Source organism: Anas acuta, chromosome 1 (genome assembly GCF_963932015.1).
Source record: "Anas acuta chromosome 1, bAnaAcu1.1, whole genome shotgun sequence".
NCBI classification, from domain to species: Eukaryota; Metazoa; Chordata; class Aves; order Anseriformes; family Anatidae; genus Anas; species Anas acuta.
Window position 1 is genome coordinate 168,636,463 of NC_088979.1, and position 13,694 is coordinate 168,650,156.

The 13,694-nt window shown below is 40.7% G+C and overlaps 1 protein-coding gene across 17 annotated transcripts in view; it reads left to right on the forward strand.

Moving 5' to 3' along the window:
• GRIP1 (glutamate receptor interacting protein 1) overlaps window positions 1-13,694 on the forward strand; it is a 319,763-nt gene that overhangs the window by 303,582 nt on the left and 2,487 nt on the right. For 11 of the 17 annotated variants that reach the window (XM_068669271.1, XM_068669275.1, XM_068669276.1 and 8 more), the window contains 6 exons: window positions 305-461; window positions 1,717-1,917; window positions 3,815-3,926; window positions 4,072-4,116; window positions 6,561-6,794; window positions 13,199-13,345. In XM_068669271.1, the coding sequence (XP_068525372.1) occupies window positions 305-461; window positions 1,717-1,917; window positions 3,815-3,926; window positions 4,072-4,116; window positions 6,561-6,794; window positions 13,199-13,345 (896 nt within the window). The other 6 variants (XM_068669270.1, XM_068669282.1, XM_068669283.1 and 3 more) reach the window with 4 other exon arrangements.

The window sequence follows — 13,694 nt, forward strand, 5'->3', positions numbered from 1 at the left end:
AACTTGGGAAAAAGTCCAGCACAAATCAGAAACAGCTGAGACACGAAGAGTAGGAAACCTGTGTTGGATATGTTTAAGATTTTACTTTTGACTGGCTTTCACAGAAGCAGCTCTAGAGCACCGATAATTTGGGGCATAATTTAGGTCATTTATTCTTCTAAATATCTGAATATGAGAGGAGAAGTGAGGTGAGAGGAAGCAATTATAAGTCCACATTCAATGTCCAGAAAACCTAGCTTCAAAGATGTACTTTTTTGTCATTAAAACATATACAGTAGCATAAGTATATAATTCTCCTTTTTAGGACCCAGCTATCAGGCCTCAGGATACAGCTTCAATGCCTATGAATGGAGGAGTCCTAAACAGAGGGGCAGCTTGTCCCCTCCAAGCAGACCACGAAACCACCCATTCCATGACCCAGTACTGAGTGATGAGGAATGGGACCGACCTACAGCAAGCAGGTAAGTTCCTGTACAAGTTTCTGTTTTGTTATTGGCAGCTGTAGCAGTGCCTCAAAAAGGGACACGTTGTCTAGAATGAAATTATGTTTTTCTAACTCAGCTGTAGCAGCCCTTCCTTTACATATAAGATACGGTATACTTTATGAAACTTATCAGAGTAGATGAATGACATTTGTCAAAGATTATGATGCTAAAACCAAGGCATATATTTATTATGAGTTACTTAAAAAATAAAAAAAAATAAAGTAGGGCATTCCCTTGGGTAAGCTTCAAAAGTTAATTGTTCTGTTTTCCACTTCACAAAAATAACCCTATAAGAGGAAGTGGACAAAGACAACCAGCATGTTATTCTTGTCTTCCATGAAAATTCTTCATTTTGGTTTTGGCAAAGAAGCAGGTATTACAGCCTTCTTCCAGAAATGCTTTAGAGCTCTGCAGTGGTTCAATGGCAGCAAAAGATGCAAAAAAAATGGAAATCTCTTATTCTCTGTTCTAACGATGATCCAGCAGTGGAACCACTACAGAGACCTGGGTGATGATTCCTGCCCAATAAGTGCTTCCTCAGACAAAGGCAGACAGACAGCACAGAAAGATTTCAGTGCTCTTTATACCTGTTGTCAAGACTTGCAGACAAGCACATCCTTAGTTAGAAATACAGTTTCTTGTCATAGCAACATGACAAGCCTGAAGTCTCAGTCTGTGACAAATTCAAGCTTAGTACTACAGAAAACCGTTCTTAACGGTAACCCTACTGGATAAGGGTCCTTTAAATTTGTGAATCAAGGCAGGACTTAGATGACAATGCAGCTTTTCAGGAGCTGAATGCTAAATCCTCTGATAGAGCAGCTTGCCCAGTGGCATTTTGTCTGTAGTCAAGTCTGCCAAGATGATAGCTGAGATCTGGGCAAGTGTAAATACTCACCCTACTCACCCTTTACCCAGCTCCTTTGGTCCCTACTGGCCAGAAGCATATCAGAAGTTAGTGGACAACATTTAATAAAGGAAGTGAATGTTGTTTTCTTCATACTTCCCATTCTTAACAAGTTACTGTCTTTAATTTGAGAACAGTAATTTTATCCACAACACTTGATGGTGCTCCTATACCAAGTAGTGGAGAATTGGGAAGGGTACATCTGTTTTTCCTGCCTGTTAAGACGGGTCTCCAGAAAAACACCTCTTCTCTGCCCCTAGCTAAGCATTCTGTCTTGTTCTCTAACACTAAAAAGTAATTTTTTCTTACCTTTATTTTGTGTAGCACAGCTTCCAAGAATATGTGGCAACAGAAAGAGACTGAGACGTTGGGAGACAATCAAGAAAACCATTTAAAGCAAACTTCTGTAGAAAGGTCAGGGGGAGAGAGCATCAGGAGCGTGAAGAAAGAGGGCAAGCTGTGGAAAGGTGCCTCTGGTGGGCAAAGGAAAGGTGGGGGACAGCTGGAAGAGTGGAATACTCCCAGGTAGGAAAACAAAGAGTGCACAGGAGTGAGATCCAACTGGGCTGGGGCAGAGGGAAGGGAGAGAGGGAAGAAAGTAAAAACAGTTAAAAGGAGAAAAAGGAGAAAAAATGGGTGAAAGCAGAAGGCACATCACTAACATGCCACTGAGTGACAATGACAATTCAGTTGGCATGTGAGTGAAACCAGAGCAGAAACTGCTCTGTAGCCTTGTTTCTACCTACCACTGACAGGTAGGACAAGTCAGTTACAGTTCCTGCTCCAGGGAAAATGTTTTGCATTTTAAAACATTACCTACAGGAGTGAGCGTGCCAGATCCTAGAATACTATATCACCTCCTGATGGAAGAAAAAAAAAAAGCGGGGAGTGGCAGGGGAACACTCTGTCTCTTGCATGTCAATAAGAACCAAATCACAGGCACCTGTGGTTTCTGTCCCACTACCTCTACTTCAGCATTTTTGTGTATCTAAATTCCTGATGGCTCTTTGAATGAGCATCCATTTGAGAACCAAATTTATTTGTTACAGCTCAAACAATATTTCACATGACATAAAATCAATCTCTCGGGTTTTGTTTCAGGGAAAACAAATTAGATGAGAAATGATTTGGAATCTTTTTTTTTTTTTTTGATGCAGCAGCTCAGCTACAAATCAGTTTATTAATGTGGCTATAATGGAGATGAAAAAGTTGAGCATTTCACACAACAAGAGACAAGACTCAGGGAAAAATCAAAAGAGGAGGTGAGGGGACCCAAAAGAGGAATTGTTCCAGCCAAAAGGAGGTCCAGACTTATAGGCATCATCATTTCAGGTTTCACTGGAGCCAGAAGGAATGGAGATCCTGTTCTATAAAGCCCAGCCTTTGCCGTCACCGGCATACAATCCTGTTCATTAACTCAAGCTCCATTCTATGTTACAGTATTAGTATCCAATATAAAGAAGGTATTGGATTGGATTAATTTGTCAATGTTCGATGTTAGCAGTTAAAAAAAAAACTACTTAGGTTGATTGAAAGAGCTAATTTCAGAAGTTAAAGATCTTTCCAAAACCATGTTTTAAATATTTTCTTATCTTGCCCGGGAGGAATTGCATCTGTGCTCTGAGTAGGTATTCTCACCATTTCTGTCTCTATTGCAATATCTCAGCAGAGACACTGACGCTAGCTGGAGAATCATTGCAATAAGAGATCCAGACGGCTGGCCATTGCCTGCCTGACTGATCGTAGCTGTAAGAAAGCATCTCTGAGGCAGAGTATCATGTGGGAAGTGTTCAAGCTGTTGTTGGTTGTGCTGGGCAATTCCTCTATTTAAAAGCTATCATGTTAACAGTGCTGCATTCGTGCTGTTCTCAGTAATACACAGTTTGTCAAGCAAGGCCTCGGATGCTTCCATGACAATGTTTGCTCTGTTTATGTTAAGCTTCGCTAGCTGTGGTCCATGGGCAGCTGCTCCAAAGTAACAGCTTGCTGCCACCAAAAGGGCAAATTTTTGTTCTTTCCATCCCTCATCCCCCTGTGCCTGTCACATCAGTTGGTACGTAAAATGACTGGAGCAGTTTCTGTTGTGGCAGTCAGGTGGGGTAAACTGATAATAATAAATGCTGCTTAGACTGAATCAGTTGAAAACACCACCACCCATCTTTTGCAAGATGCTGTTTGCCAAACTGGGACTCTTTTCATGTTTCCTGAGAGAAGTCTGTGAGGTTGAAAGCGACTGCCAGGCTGTGAGAAGACTTGTGTCCAGGCTCTGCATGTCCAGCGACCTCCCCACTCTCCTGCCTACCTACCGTAACCTTCTGTCATTCAAGTTGCAATCTGTGGCAAGGCACATGTGTAAAATATATTTTCAAGAGGAAAAAAATAAAAATAAAACACCTTTTTTAACCTCTCATTGTAAATCTAGCTTCGCAGGTACCCATGATAACACCGAGGCTGACCAGGAGGAAAACTTCTGGTCTCAGGCTCTGGAGGATTTAGAGACCTGTGGCCAGTCAGGAATTCTGAGGGAACTAGAGGTAGAACAATCTTAACCTTTCTTTCCGATTATAGAGAAATATAATGGTTTTGGTTTGGTTTACATTCATTTTATTTTCTCCTTTTTTTCTTTTAATTTGCACTAATCACACCAATTCATTTAAAAGCTTTAACCCCTCTCCACAGGACAAGGCTGACAGGCGTCTGTCTTTGAGAAACATGACTCTCTTGGTACCTACCCTTTACGTTTATATTTTTTGCTTGTGCAGCTGCCTCCCCCGCCCCTAACCAGAGCTATTTTTCTTTTGTACAATGCAACTGAAATTCTATAAAACATGGTCACCCTAGAGCTTTGGACTTGTAGCTTCTGCTGTGCATACCACTGGGGCTGTCTGCACAGGCAGCAAATGGCGCAGAACTTCCTAAGTGGGCACATCTTTCCTGCAGCAATGCATCCCCTTCTCTGATGGCCGCTTTACGCAGCTTTTCTGAGCATGTTTTAGGTTGTCTTTTAAACTGAAACTTAATTTGATTAAGATGAACATAAAAGAAAATCGTCTTCTCGAAATTTTGGCTATAATCTTACTACGCTGAAAAAAAAAATCCTGCTAATGTGAGAAGTGTTTGTTATACAGTAAATTCTTCGTGATGCAACAAATTTCACCCTGAAATTTATTGCAAATCTAACCGTGCTTCATGTTAGTTTGTATGTGGAGTGGGGTTGGGGAAGAGGCAGAGTAAGTTTGAGTCTTTATTTTTGTAATCACCTTTTCTCTAAGTTCTCTTATCGGAACAATTAAGATTATACTGCCACTTAAAGCTGTGGGATGAAAGGTCCTAAAATATTTTCTTTTATGTTCTTTTAAATTCCTGGAGCTGCGAAACTGGCAGAATCTCATTTTCATTTTTATGTTACATGAAGTCCTGTAGCAGCCAGGAGGAATGTGAATGGCATAACTGGGTGAAAGTCTTTCAGTTCAGATTAATTTATTTCCTTCAGATTTATGGCTTCTGTATTGCATGTGTGGGTAGCAAAATGTGATTCTCATGTATTTGTTATTGCAAACCAGAGAAAAGCAGGAGAAAATGTTATATGGGTTTAATTCCGTAGTTAGATATGGTTTGGTACCACAGGCTTCTCATGCAGTTTTCAATATTCAGAGCACAATAAAAGGATATGGAAGTAGGTAATTCAGAAGTGGAAATGGATCATTCAGGATGACCAGAATTCAGTTACTTCAAGAGGCTGAGTCTTCCTCAGCCTTTTACAAAAGTGAAATTCAGAACTGCAGGTGCTGTATCATTTAGAGCATCATCTTCTTGCACAACCCACAGATCTGAAAAGAAAGCGAGACCAATTCAGTGTGACAGGATGCTGAGAATGGCGATGCCTCTGTTTTATGAAGTACCATCGCGTAGTCAAGGACTCCTTCTCATTTTTCATTTCAAGGTCTTCAGCCAAAGAGCAAAGAAAACTGTTGTTTGCCAAGTCCTCCAGCTGCTTTTGCTCCATCAGGGTGTAATATCTGTCATTTCGGAGCACAGGAGAGACTATTAAAGCTACAATAGATTGCCTTGTAGTGAAAGTAGTGCTGGAGCTGGGAGAAAGACGGGTGACAGACGTGGTCACCAGAGTCAGAAGCAAACATTTCTTTGCCTGTTTTTCCCCTATTTTTCCCCACTTCATTTTCACTTCTCATTTTCAAGCAGGCTGCCTGCATCCTGTCCCAGTCAGAGTTCAGCTTATGGCCATTTAATTTCCCATTTCACTTGTCCATCAGTGCCAGGGAGAACAAACAGGCAATTCAGTGTACCCCATGCTGTCAGCAGCAGCAGGCTGCACCGCTGTGTGGTGGCAGTGCCAAAGCACCTCCACCTCCTGTTCCCTGGAGCAGAAATTCTTTCACAACAGAGGAGCCTCCTTGCTGTGCACGAGTACTTTTCCTATCAGTCCGTTCCACCCAGTGGATGAGATGACTCCTGTTGTCTTCATTCAAGATTTCACACTCTGCATCTTCTTTCATGTAACATAAAAGGATAGCTTTTACTGAGACAGGGGGTTGTATCTCTGAGGTAATAGTGCTAGCTGAGGTAGTTACTCTTGCAATGTGCATTTTTGCATAATGCACATTATGCAAAAGGTCTTTCTGAGCAGGGAGCTTACCTGTGTTCAGTTTCCCCCATTCAGGCACTGTCCCTGCCAGTGCTGAGTGTAGTGCTGCCTTCACATTCTTCTGACTTTTTTTTTCCACCTTGTCTTGTAAACATCCTCCTATAGATCTAATTCCAACAAATGTAATTACGCCACAACTTACGTGTCATTTTATTTACATGTCAAGTGTTTTAAAGTAAACAGTTATACTATGCACTCTTCAGTCCTGCCTGCCAGGACACTAGCTTAGCAGCATAGCCATTCCAGTGCTCAGTATTTTAGTTGGAAATGCCATCTGAAAACTTTTGCCTGTAGGGTTTTGTTACTGTTGTTGTGTTTTGTTGTGGTTCTGTATTTTATAGTGACTTGCAAGCAGATTGAACATCTGTCTTCTTGCCTTTTGCTGTGCCCTGAGTGATTGTGTTTTAACAAAAAATAGAGAAGTTTTTCTTACTGCTATGAATTAACCACTTACTTAACCCACATTCTGTGTTAAAAATTAACCTGTTCATTAATGCTCTAGGCCACAATTATGTCAGGAAGTACAATGAGTTTGAATCATGAAAACCCACAACCTCGTAGCCAGCTGGGAAGACAAGCCAGCTTCCAGGAAAGAAGCACTGTAAGGCCACATTACAGTCAAACTACTCGTAGCAACACATTGCCATCAGATGTGGGGAGAAAGTCCATGGTTATGAGAAAATTTAAGCAAGAAATGAAAGAAATCATGTCACCAACTCCTGTGGAGTTACACAAGGTCTGTAATTTTTCTTCTGACAGTTTCGAAATAATATATTCAGCATAGGGAATCTAATTATGTATGGCAATACAGTAAGCACTTTTTATAATGGCTCCACAGATGTAATTCTGGGGCCATGCATATTAGTTCGTACAAAAACATTAATGATATATCCTTATGGGGAAAACAAACAAATAAGATGCATCCTTGTCTACTATTTACTTTTACAACAAATCCTCAAAAGGGACTGCTCTTTTGCAAGGAGGATCCACTGGTAATTTGAATTGACAATACCAATAACTCATCTCTGCAAAATGTGTTCATTAAAAAAAAAAAAAACAAAGTTTAATCTCTAGAAAATACGTTTCTTTAGAAAATTACTCAGGGGGGGTTGGGGCTCCCATTGGTCCTTCTTCAAATTAACACTCATTTTGAATCAAGTACATGATACTCAATGTATACAATATAGAATGTACTTCAAATTAGCTATTGTTTCACATCTCTTTATAATTCCTTTGCTATAAAAAGGATTTTAAAATTTCAGCCTATGCAACCTTTCACTGGTCAAGACTGTTGAAATCACATGGTGTTAATCAGGTGGCTCTACACCCCAAGGAAGTAATGGATAAATTATCTTTAAATATGCACAGTAAATGCCATGCTGGTTGAAATCTCAAGCCCAGTAATGCCATAACAGCAACCAGATCCCAAAACTGTGGGGAATGTTACAATGCTCTTCTCCTTGATGGGAATGAGCATCCCATCTCCTGCACCATCTTCCTCTTAAAGGTCTGAGTTTTTCCCAGAGAGGTGACAGAAGCATGGAGAAATTTATTTTAAAGTTCATGTGTTGTCACTCTCAAGAGGGTTGGTTTGCTTTCTAGTCCCTGCAGGTTTCATAGAATCACAGAATGGTTTGGGTTGGAAGGGACCTTAAAGCCCACCCAGCTCCAACCCCCTGCCATGGCAGGGGCACCTCCCACCAGACCAGGTTGCCCAAAGCCCCATCCAGCCTGGCCTTGAGCACCTCCAGGGATGGGGCACCCGCAGCCTCTGAGTTTAGTTCACAGTTCATTCAGTTTAGCTTAGTAAGGTAGTGTCTCAGTGAGTATGTGCTAAACGAATGTTTATAGAAGGTATTGGAGAGTGGATCTTGCATTTGGACAATGAATAAATTGTCGATGTAAGTAGTCAATAGGGTGTGTTGTGATAGTTTTAAGCTATTTGTATTTCCAGCTTGATATGAAGTGATTAATGGGGTTGGTTGCTGTGCTCAGCTTTCTGGAGTGGAAAGTAAATGTGAGATAGAAGATGAAACTACACCAGCAGGCATTAAATGGTGCACTCACATTCGGCAAAGATACTTCTTTGGATTATAAAACCAGCCTTTCATGATTGATGAAACAAATCTTTTGCTGGAGAGGAAGTCAGCTCGCTGCTAATGAGTTAGCGCTGTATTAGAGCTGGGAGCTCTTAAGTATTGGTCAGTAAAAAATACCTTGTGCTAGAGATTTTTTTTTACTATTTTTTTTGTTGTTGTTATAAAGATTGCTGTGATCTTCCATTTGAATATTTTTTGTGTTTTGATGAGACAATGTACCTGCTTTCCCATGGTCTGCTGAAGTGATGTTGAGTTTGCTTACACTGTTTGTTCTGTCATGAAGTCATTTCCTTTCTAAAAGTCAAACTTGCACTATAGTTTCCAATCTTTAATCCAGTCATTTAAGAAAAATAGAAACCTGTGACTGGATCTTATGGGCCAGTTCACTAAAGTATGTTTATACCCCCATGATGACACAGGCAGGTTAACCCAGGCATCATGGGCTGGTTTTATATTTATGCTTATCTTAGTAAGTTCTTCCTGGTTAGTTTTCTTACTGGTTCTTGTGTAGCTATGTGCTTTTTACTTTCTCTTCCCTTAATTTTTGATATAGACATCTAGTTTAACATGAATAACCTGTTCAGTTTCTATTTCTTAAGGAAAATTTGTCCAGTCAGTTTTCCAAAACAGCTGCAGTGCCTCAAGAATGACTGGGAATTCAATGTCAGAGAAATTCCTCAATTTAAGTATTTTTTGTAACAAGTTTTGCTGGCTAATGTGCTCTGCCCTCTTGCAGGCAAATGTCTCAATCATTTGGGCCTCTGACATGGCAACAAATGAACTAATAACTGCTTTGGAAAACTGTGATGGTATAAGCAGTCCTTGAAATACAAGCTAAGATAGAGCTTGCTTAAGACTTACTTCAGTGAGACATTCAAGCATGTCCACAACTGTACACTGCTGAGTTTTCGTAGTGCCTTCAGCAGGACAGTGCAGCTGCTTATTTACTATCTCAGTGCAATGATTTTGCTCATGCGTTGAGTCAGGACCTACGTGCCCTACAGATCAGAATTCATACCTTAGTTTGATTACAGTGGGATGGGCTGACCAAAGAAGATGTTCCACTGTTTTTCATAACCTGACTGGGAGAGAGCTACAATGAAATATTGTAGCTCTCATTGTAGCAATATTTCATTGAAGGAAAAGCCACACATAAAAACCAAAATGCATAAATTGCTGGTCTAGCTGTATATGGTAAGCGAGAATAAGACTGGATAAGACTCCTCAGGCTATAAACACAGATGAGTAAGTTATGTTACCGGCTTGTCCTTCTCAGATGCGTACTTGTCAGAAGGGTAACACAGCCCTGAGAATTATTTTACTTAATGCTGCAAACCTTGCAGCAAGTTAACCTGAATTCATCACTGCTATTCCTTAACTTCACTGCATTGTATTCATCAAACAATTATTTTAACTACTTTTGTCCTGAGGAAGCTAGGATTGAGACGTGTCGTACAGATCTCTTAAAACATTTATCCTAGATGGTTTAATCAGCAGCATTTAATTTAGCTGAACACCATATCGCTACCCAAATTGAATTAATGTCTTTATTTGATTTTATCTACTTAGGTAAGCATATAGATTAATGTTTTTCTTAAAATCGTAACAGACCATTTTTAAAAGTTGCATAGACCAAGCATTCCTCTGAGAGCAAAAATATGCTCAAGACATAAGATAATTTTTCAACATTATTGCTGCAAGTAGGCATTAACCTAACATTACCATTGGTTAAAATTTCTCAATATCTAATCTATGCAAGACATATAAATTTAAATTAAACATTTTTCCTCTAGAATTGAGAGGGAGGAGAGGCACAGAAACTAGCTCAAAACCTGTAAGCCTCTGCTTAAAATTTGTAACTATTTAATTGCTTATGAAATATGAATTAAATTTCCATTTCAGCTTTCCTTTCCCCTTAGGCTCCTAATGCAAATTTAAAAGTCTAACAAATCATCTACAATTGAGATTTTGCTATTGAGGTCAAAACTTCCAAACAGTTTTGATCAAAGTGCATATAATACATAGGAAGATCTAGGTGTTGCATGAATTGCCTACAACCTCATACCCTCCAGATCTGCTGCATTAGTGGCAAATGAAGATGAGAAAGCTGTGTGGTTAAGGCTTTGCCCATATTCATTATTAAATAAAAATCAGAGTATTGCAGGTAGCAGTGTTTTTTTTTTTTTTCTCTGAGATTCTCTTTTAGAAATATATGCTGCCGTAAAAAGAAGTAGCCCTAATGCTAATGTGGAATGGCACTTCTGTAGACCTGCAGAGCAGAACTTGTGCATATTTTGTTTGCTGTTAGACCACATACTAAGAATAGGAAAAAAGGCAACACTGTCCTGGAGCATTTAACTAGGAGCACCGCCTGTAGTGCCTGCAGAATTGTTGTCCGCTCTGTCGTGGCTTTGGCAAGGTCTTGACTGTAACAGAGTGCCCAGTTTGGGGTCTGAAAGATAAAGAGGGATGTTGTCCTACCAAGCAGAGCCCAGAGAAAAACACTCCTTGTTTCACATAACTGCAGAGGAGAGAATAAAGTGATTTCCTCGTTCTTTGTGGCTAGCAGCAGGCTTAAGTCTCAGCAAGGGTGATTTAGTTTAGACAGAGGGAAAATAGCTGAAGCACTGGAAGGGATTACTTTAATAGACTGTGGGGTTTCCATCAGTGGAGATTTTAAGAAGCAGGACAGATAAATGTCTTTCAGAAATGGGTTAGATGCAGTTGATCCTGCCTTACAGCAAGAGTAGAGCCTAAATGACTTCAGAGAGGCCTGTTTCGTATGCTTTAGTACTTCCTCTGAGGTTGGATCCACCTCCACTTAACTCCAGGGCCTGAAGGAAGAGGAATGAGAAAAGGAACGAGTGGGAAGTTCCTTTTAAAAAATGGTGCCATCTGTGCCAGAAGAACAGAGTATTTTAAGTCTTGTCTCCTCTTAGGCCTTGTATCCTGGTTTTATGTTTAGTTTTCAAGGCTTCTTTACGAAGCAGTTAACAGGAAGCATTCCTACCCTTCATGACAGCGTGGAAATTAAGTTATTTATAAGAGGATTTCTGTCTTGGTACAGTGCTAATTATTTTTACCTCATGCCAGGAAAAGCACACAAATCTGTCAATTAACAAAATAAATCTCCCTCCTTCTTTATTTTTTGTTTTCTGGAGGGGGGAGTGAGGGAGCAATTGTTTTTAGTCTTGTGATACTGTTCATCCCGTGGCACATCCACAGCAGCTTCAAACATACTTCAGCCCAAACCATGTTAGATGGGCTGTGGTATCACAAACAAATGCCTCTGTGGATAACAAATTGTTGGAGGTTTCCCAGAGTCCTGCTGACACCAGCTGTCGATACAAATTAAAATCCTTCTCAGATGAAATATATTGAATTTGCAGATGGATTTGTCAGTAGGTGAAATGCCCTTTGACTCTTAAAATGCACGCTGAGATGGATAATGAAAGCTTCACTGACAAGTTAGGTCAGGGGAAAATGGGAGCAAAGACAGCTTAAGCTCAGCGGTCACTGGGAGGTTTGAAATGGCAGGTCACAGCCTGAAACAGAGAACCCGTCACTGGAAAAGAGAAGGCCTCCAGCTTAATTAACAGGACTTTAGGCATGGCTTTCTACTTCACTGTACTGTACGAAGGGAGGAAAGCGAGGGAAGAGGAAGAACAGGTGTGAAAGTCAGGGTGAATACCGTGTGTGGATATTTGTGCTTACTGCAGCATGAGGCAGAGATGTTTTCACAGCAGCCCAGCGATGCTCCATCCACTTGTACAGACAAAATGGTGCTGTCGCTACAGCAGCTGGTCTGCGCTCCTGATGTGAGAGAGAAGCAAGAAAAAAAAACACCCCTAAAGGAATAAAAAACTAAGTATACTTACAAAGAAGTTTCTGAATTCCGTTCGATCAAAAAACTAAAATAACAAAACTGCCTGCAAAGCACTAATTCTCTGAATGCTTGGAAACCTCCTTCTCCTAACAGCTTTAACTTCTATGTCCTGCTGTTGAATGGCCGTCTCTTACCTCTGTAACTAACACACCTGCGCTAACACAATTGGTTTTGTGCAGAATTCCCCTCCTGTGGGTCCTTCTGTAGGAGCCGTGTTTGTGCTTTCTTTAAAGTCTGCATTGTAACTCTTATACTGAGCACTGCTGAGACTGGGCCTTGCAGGGCTGGCCATCGCCTGGCCGAAACAAAGCAGGCTGGCTGGGGATCAAGGTGCCAGTGCTATTTGTGCCCTGTGGCAGCTCCCAAAGCCATGACACAGGTGATGGTTTGGTTTAGGCCAGGTCTTTATTACCGCACATCAGCCTTCACCATCAAAATCCCCAAATGCCAAGTCTTGTTAGCAGCACTCACACTCCTGCGACTGAATTGAGACTGTTGGCTGCAATTAAATGATCTGTTCCCTGTGGAGAGATTATATGGATAGCTTTCAGTTAATTTCTTACCCGTGCCACACAAAGCCTCATCATTTGGGAAGGAGGGGGTGGAACCTGTAGCTTAAAGTAAGCTCAGCTGATTTTTACAGCCTGTTTTAGACTAGATTCAGACATTTGGGGCAACTAATTATGCTCTCAGAGTCAAAAATGGAATGAGTGAATTGCAATACATGTTGTTAAACCCCAAAGCCTACAATTAAAAGAATTTACTGATTTACTTAAGAGACACAAAACCTAATTGGCTGACCAAGCTAATGCTTTGTACTTGGGTATCCTGGTGACTAGAGAACAGGACAGCAAAAGAGTAAGATTCTGAAAAAAAAAATCATGCCACAAAACATGGCATAGAAAACACGTTTCCAGCTGTTAAGTAGAAGTGAAGAGCACTGCTTATTACTGAAGGATAAGGAAGCTTCTGAGATCCTTAATATGATGTAAAAATGGGGTCATCTCCCATATAATACTAGAAGTACCACATAGTAGGTAAGTGGTACCTCGAACATGAACTAAGCCTAGGAAGGAGACCTGCCAAGTGCTTATAGAAATGTGGACGTGCTTTTTTTTTTTCCCACCTTATCATCACATCAAATTACCTCCGCAGGTAACTTTGTACAAGGACACTGATGGAGAAGACTTTGGGTTTAGTGTCTCAGATGGCTTGTTGGAAAAAGGAGTGTACGTTAAAAACATTCGACCAGCGGGCCCTGGCGATCTGGGTGGTTTGAAGCCATACGACAGGCTGCTGCAGGTAATATTTCTGGCACCACACGGGTTTGGCATGAATGGCCATGACGTACAGCAGCGTTTTTGTAAAAGGATTTGTAACCATACTGCATGGTGTCTGGGTATGATCTGGGTACTCAGATGTGCGTGCAGAAAACTGTATGAAGTTGTGTCAGCACTCATTTGGAGCAACCTTATTATCTGTGTTGCTTATTATATTTTCAATGAGGAGCAGTATTGCTATTTTTTATTTCTGCTGAGAAAGGATGTGGGGGAAATGGGAAGTAGGAAAAAAATTATCCTAATTGCTTTGTGCCACAGGCTGTATAAATCACTTAGAGCCTAGATAAGGCAGCAGCACCTCATGGTGATTT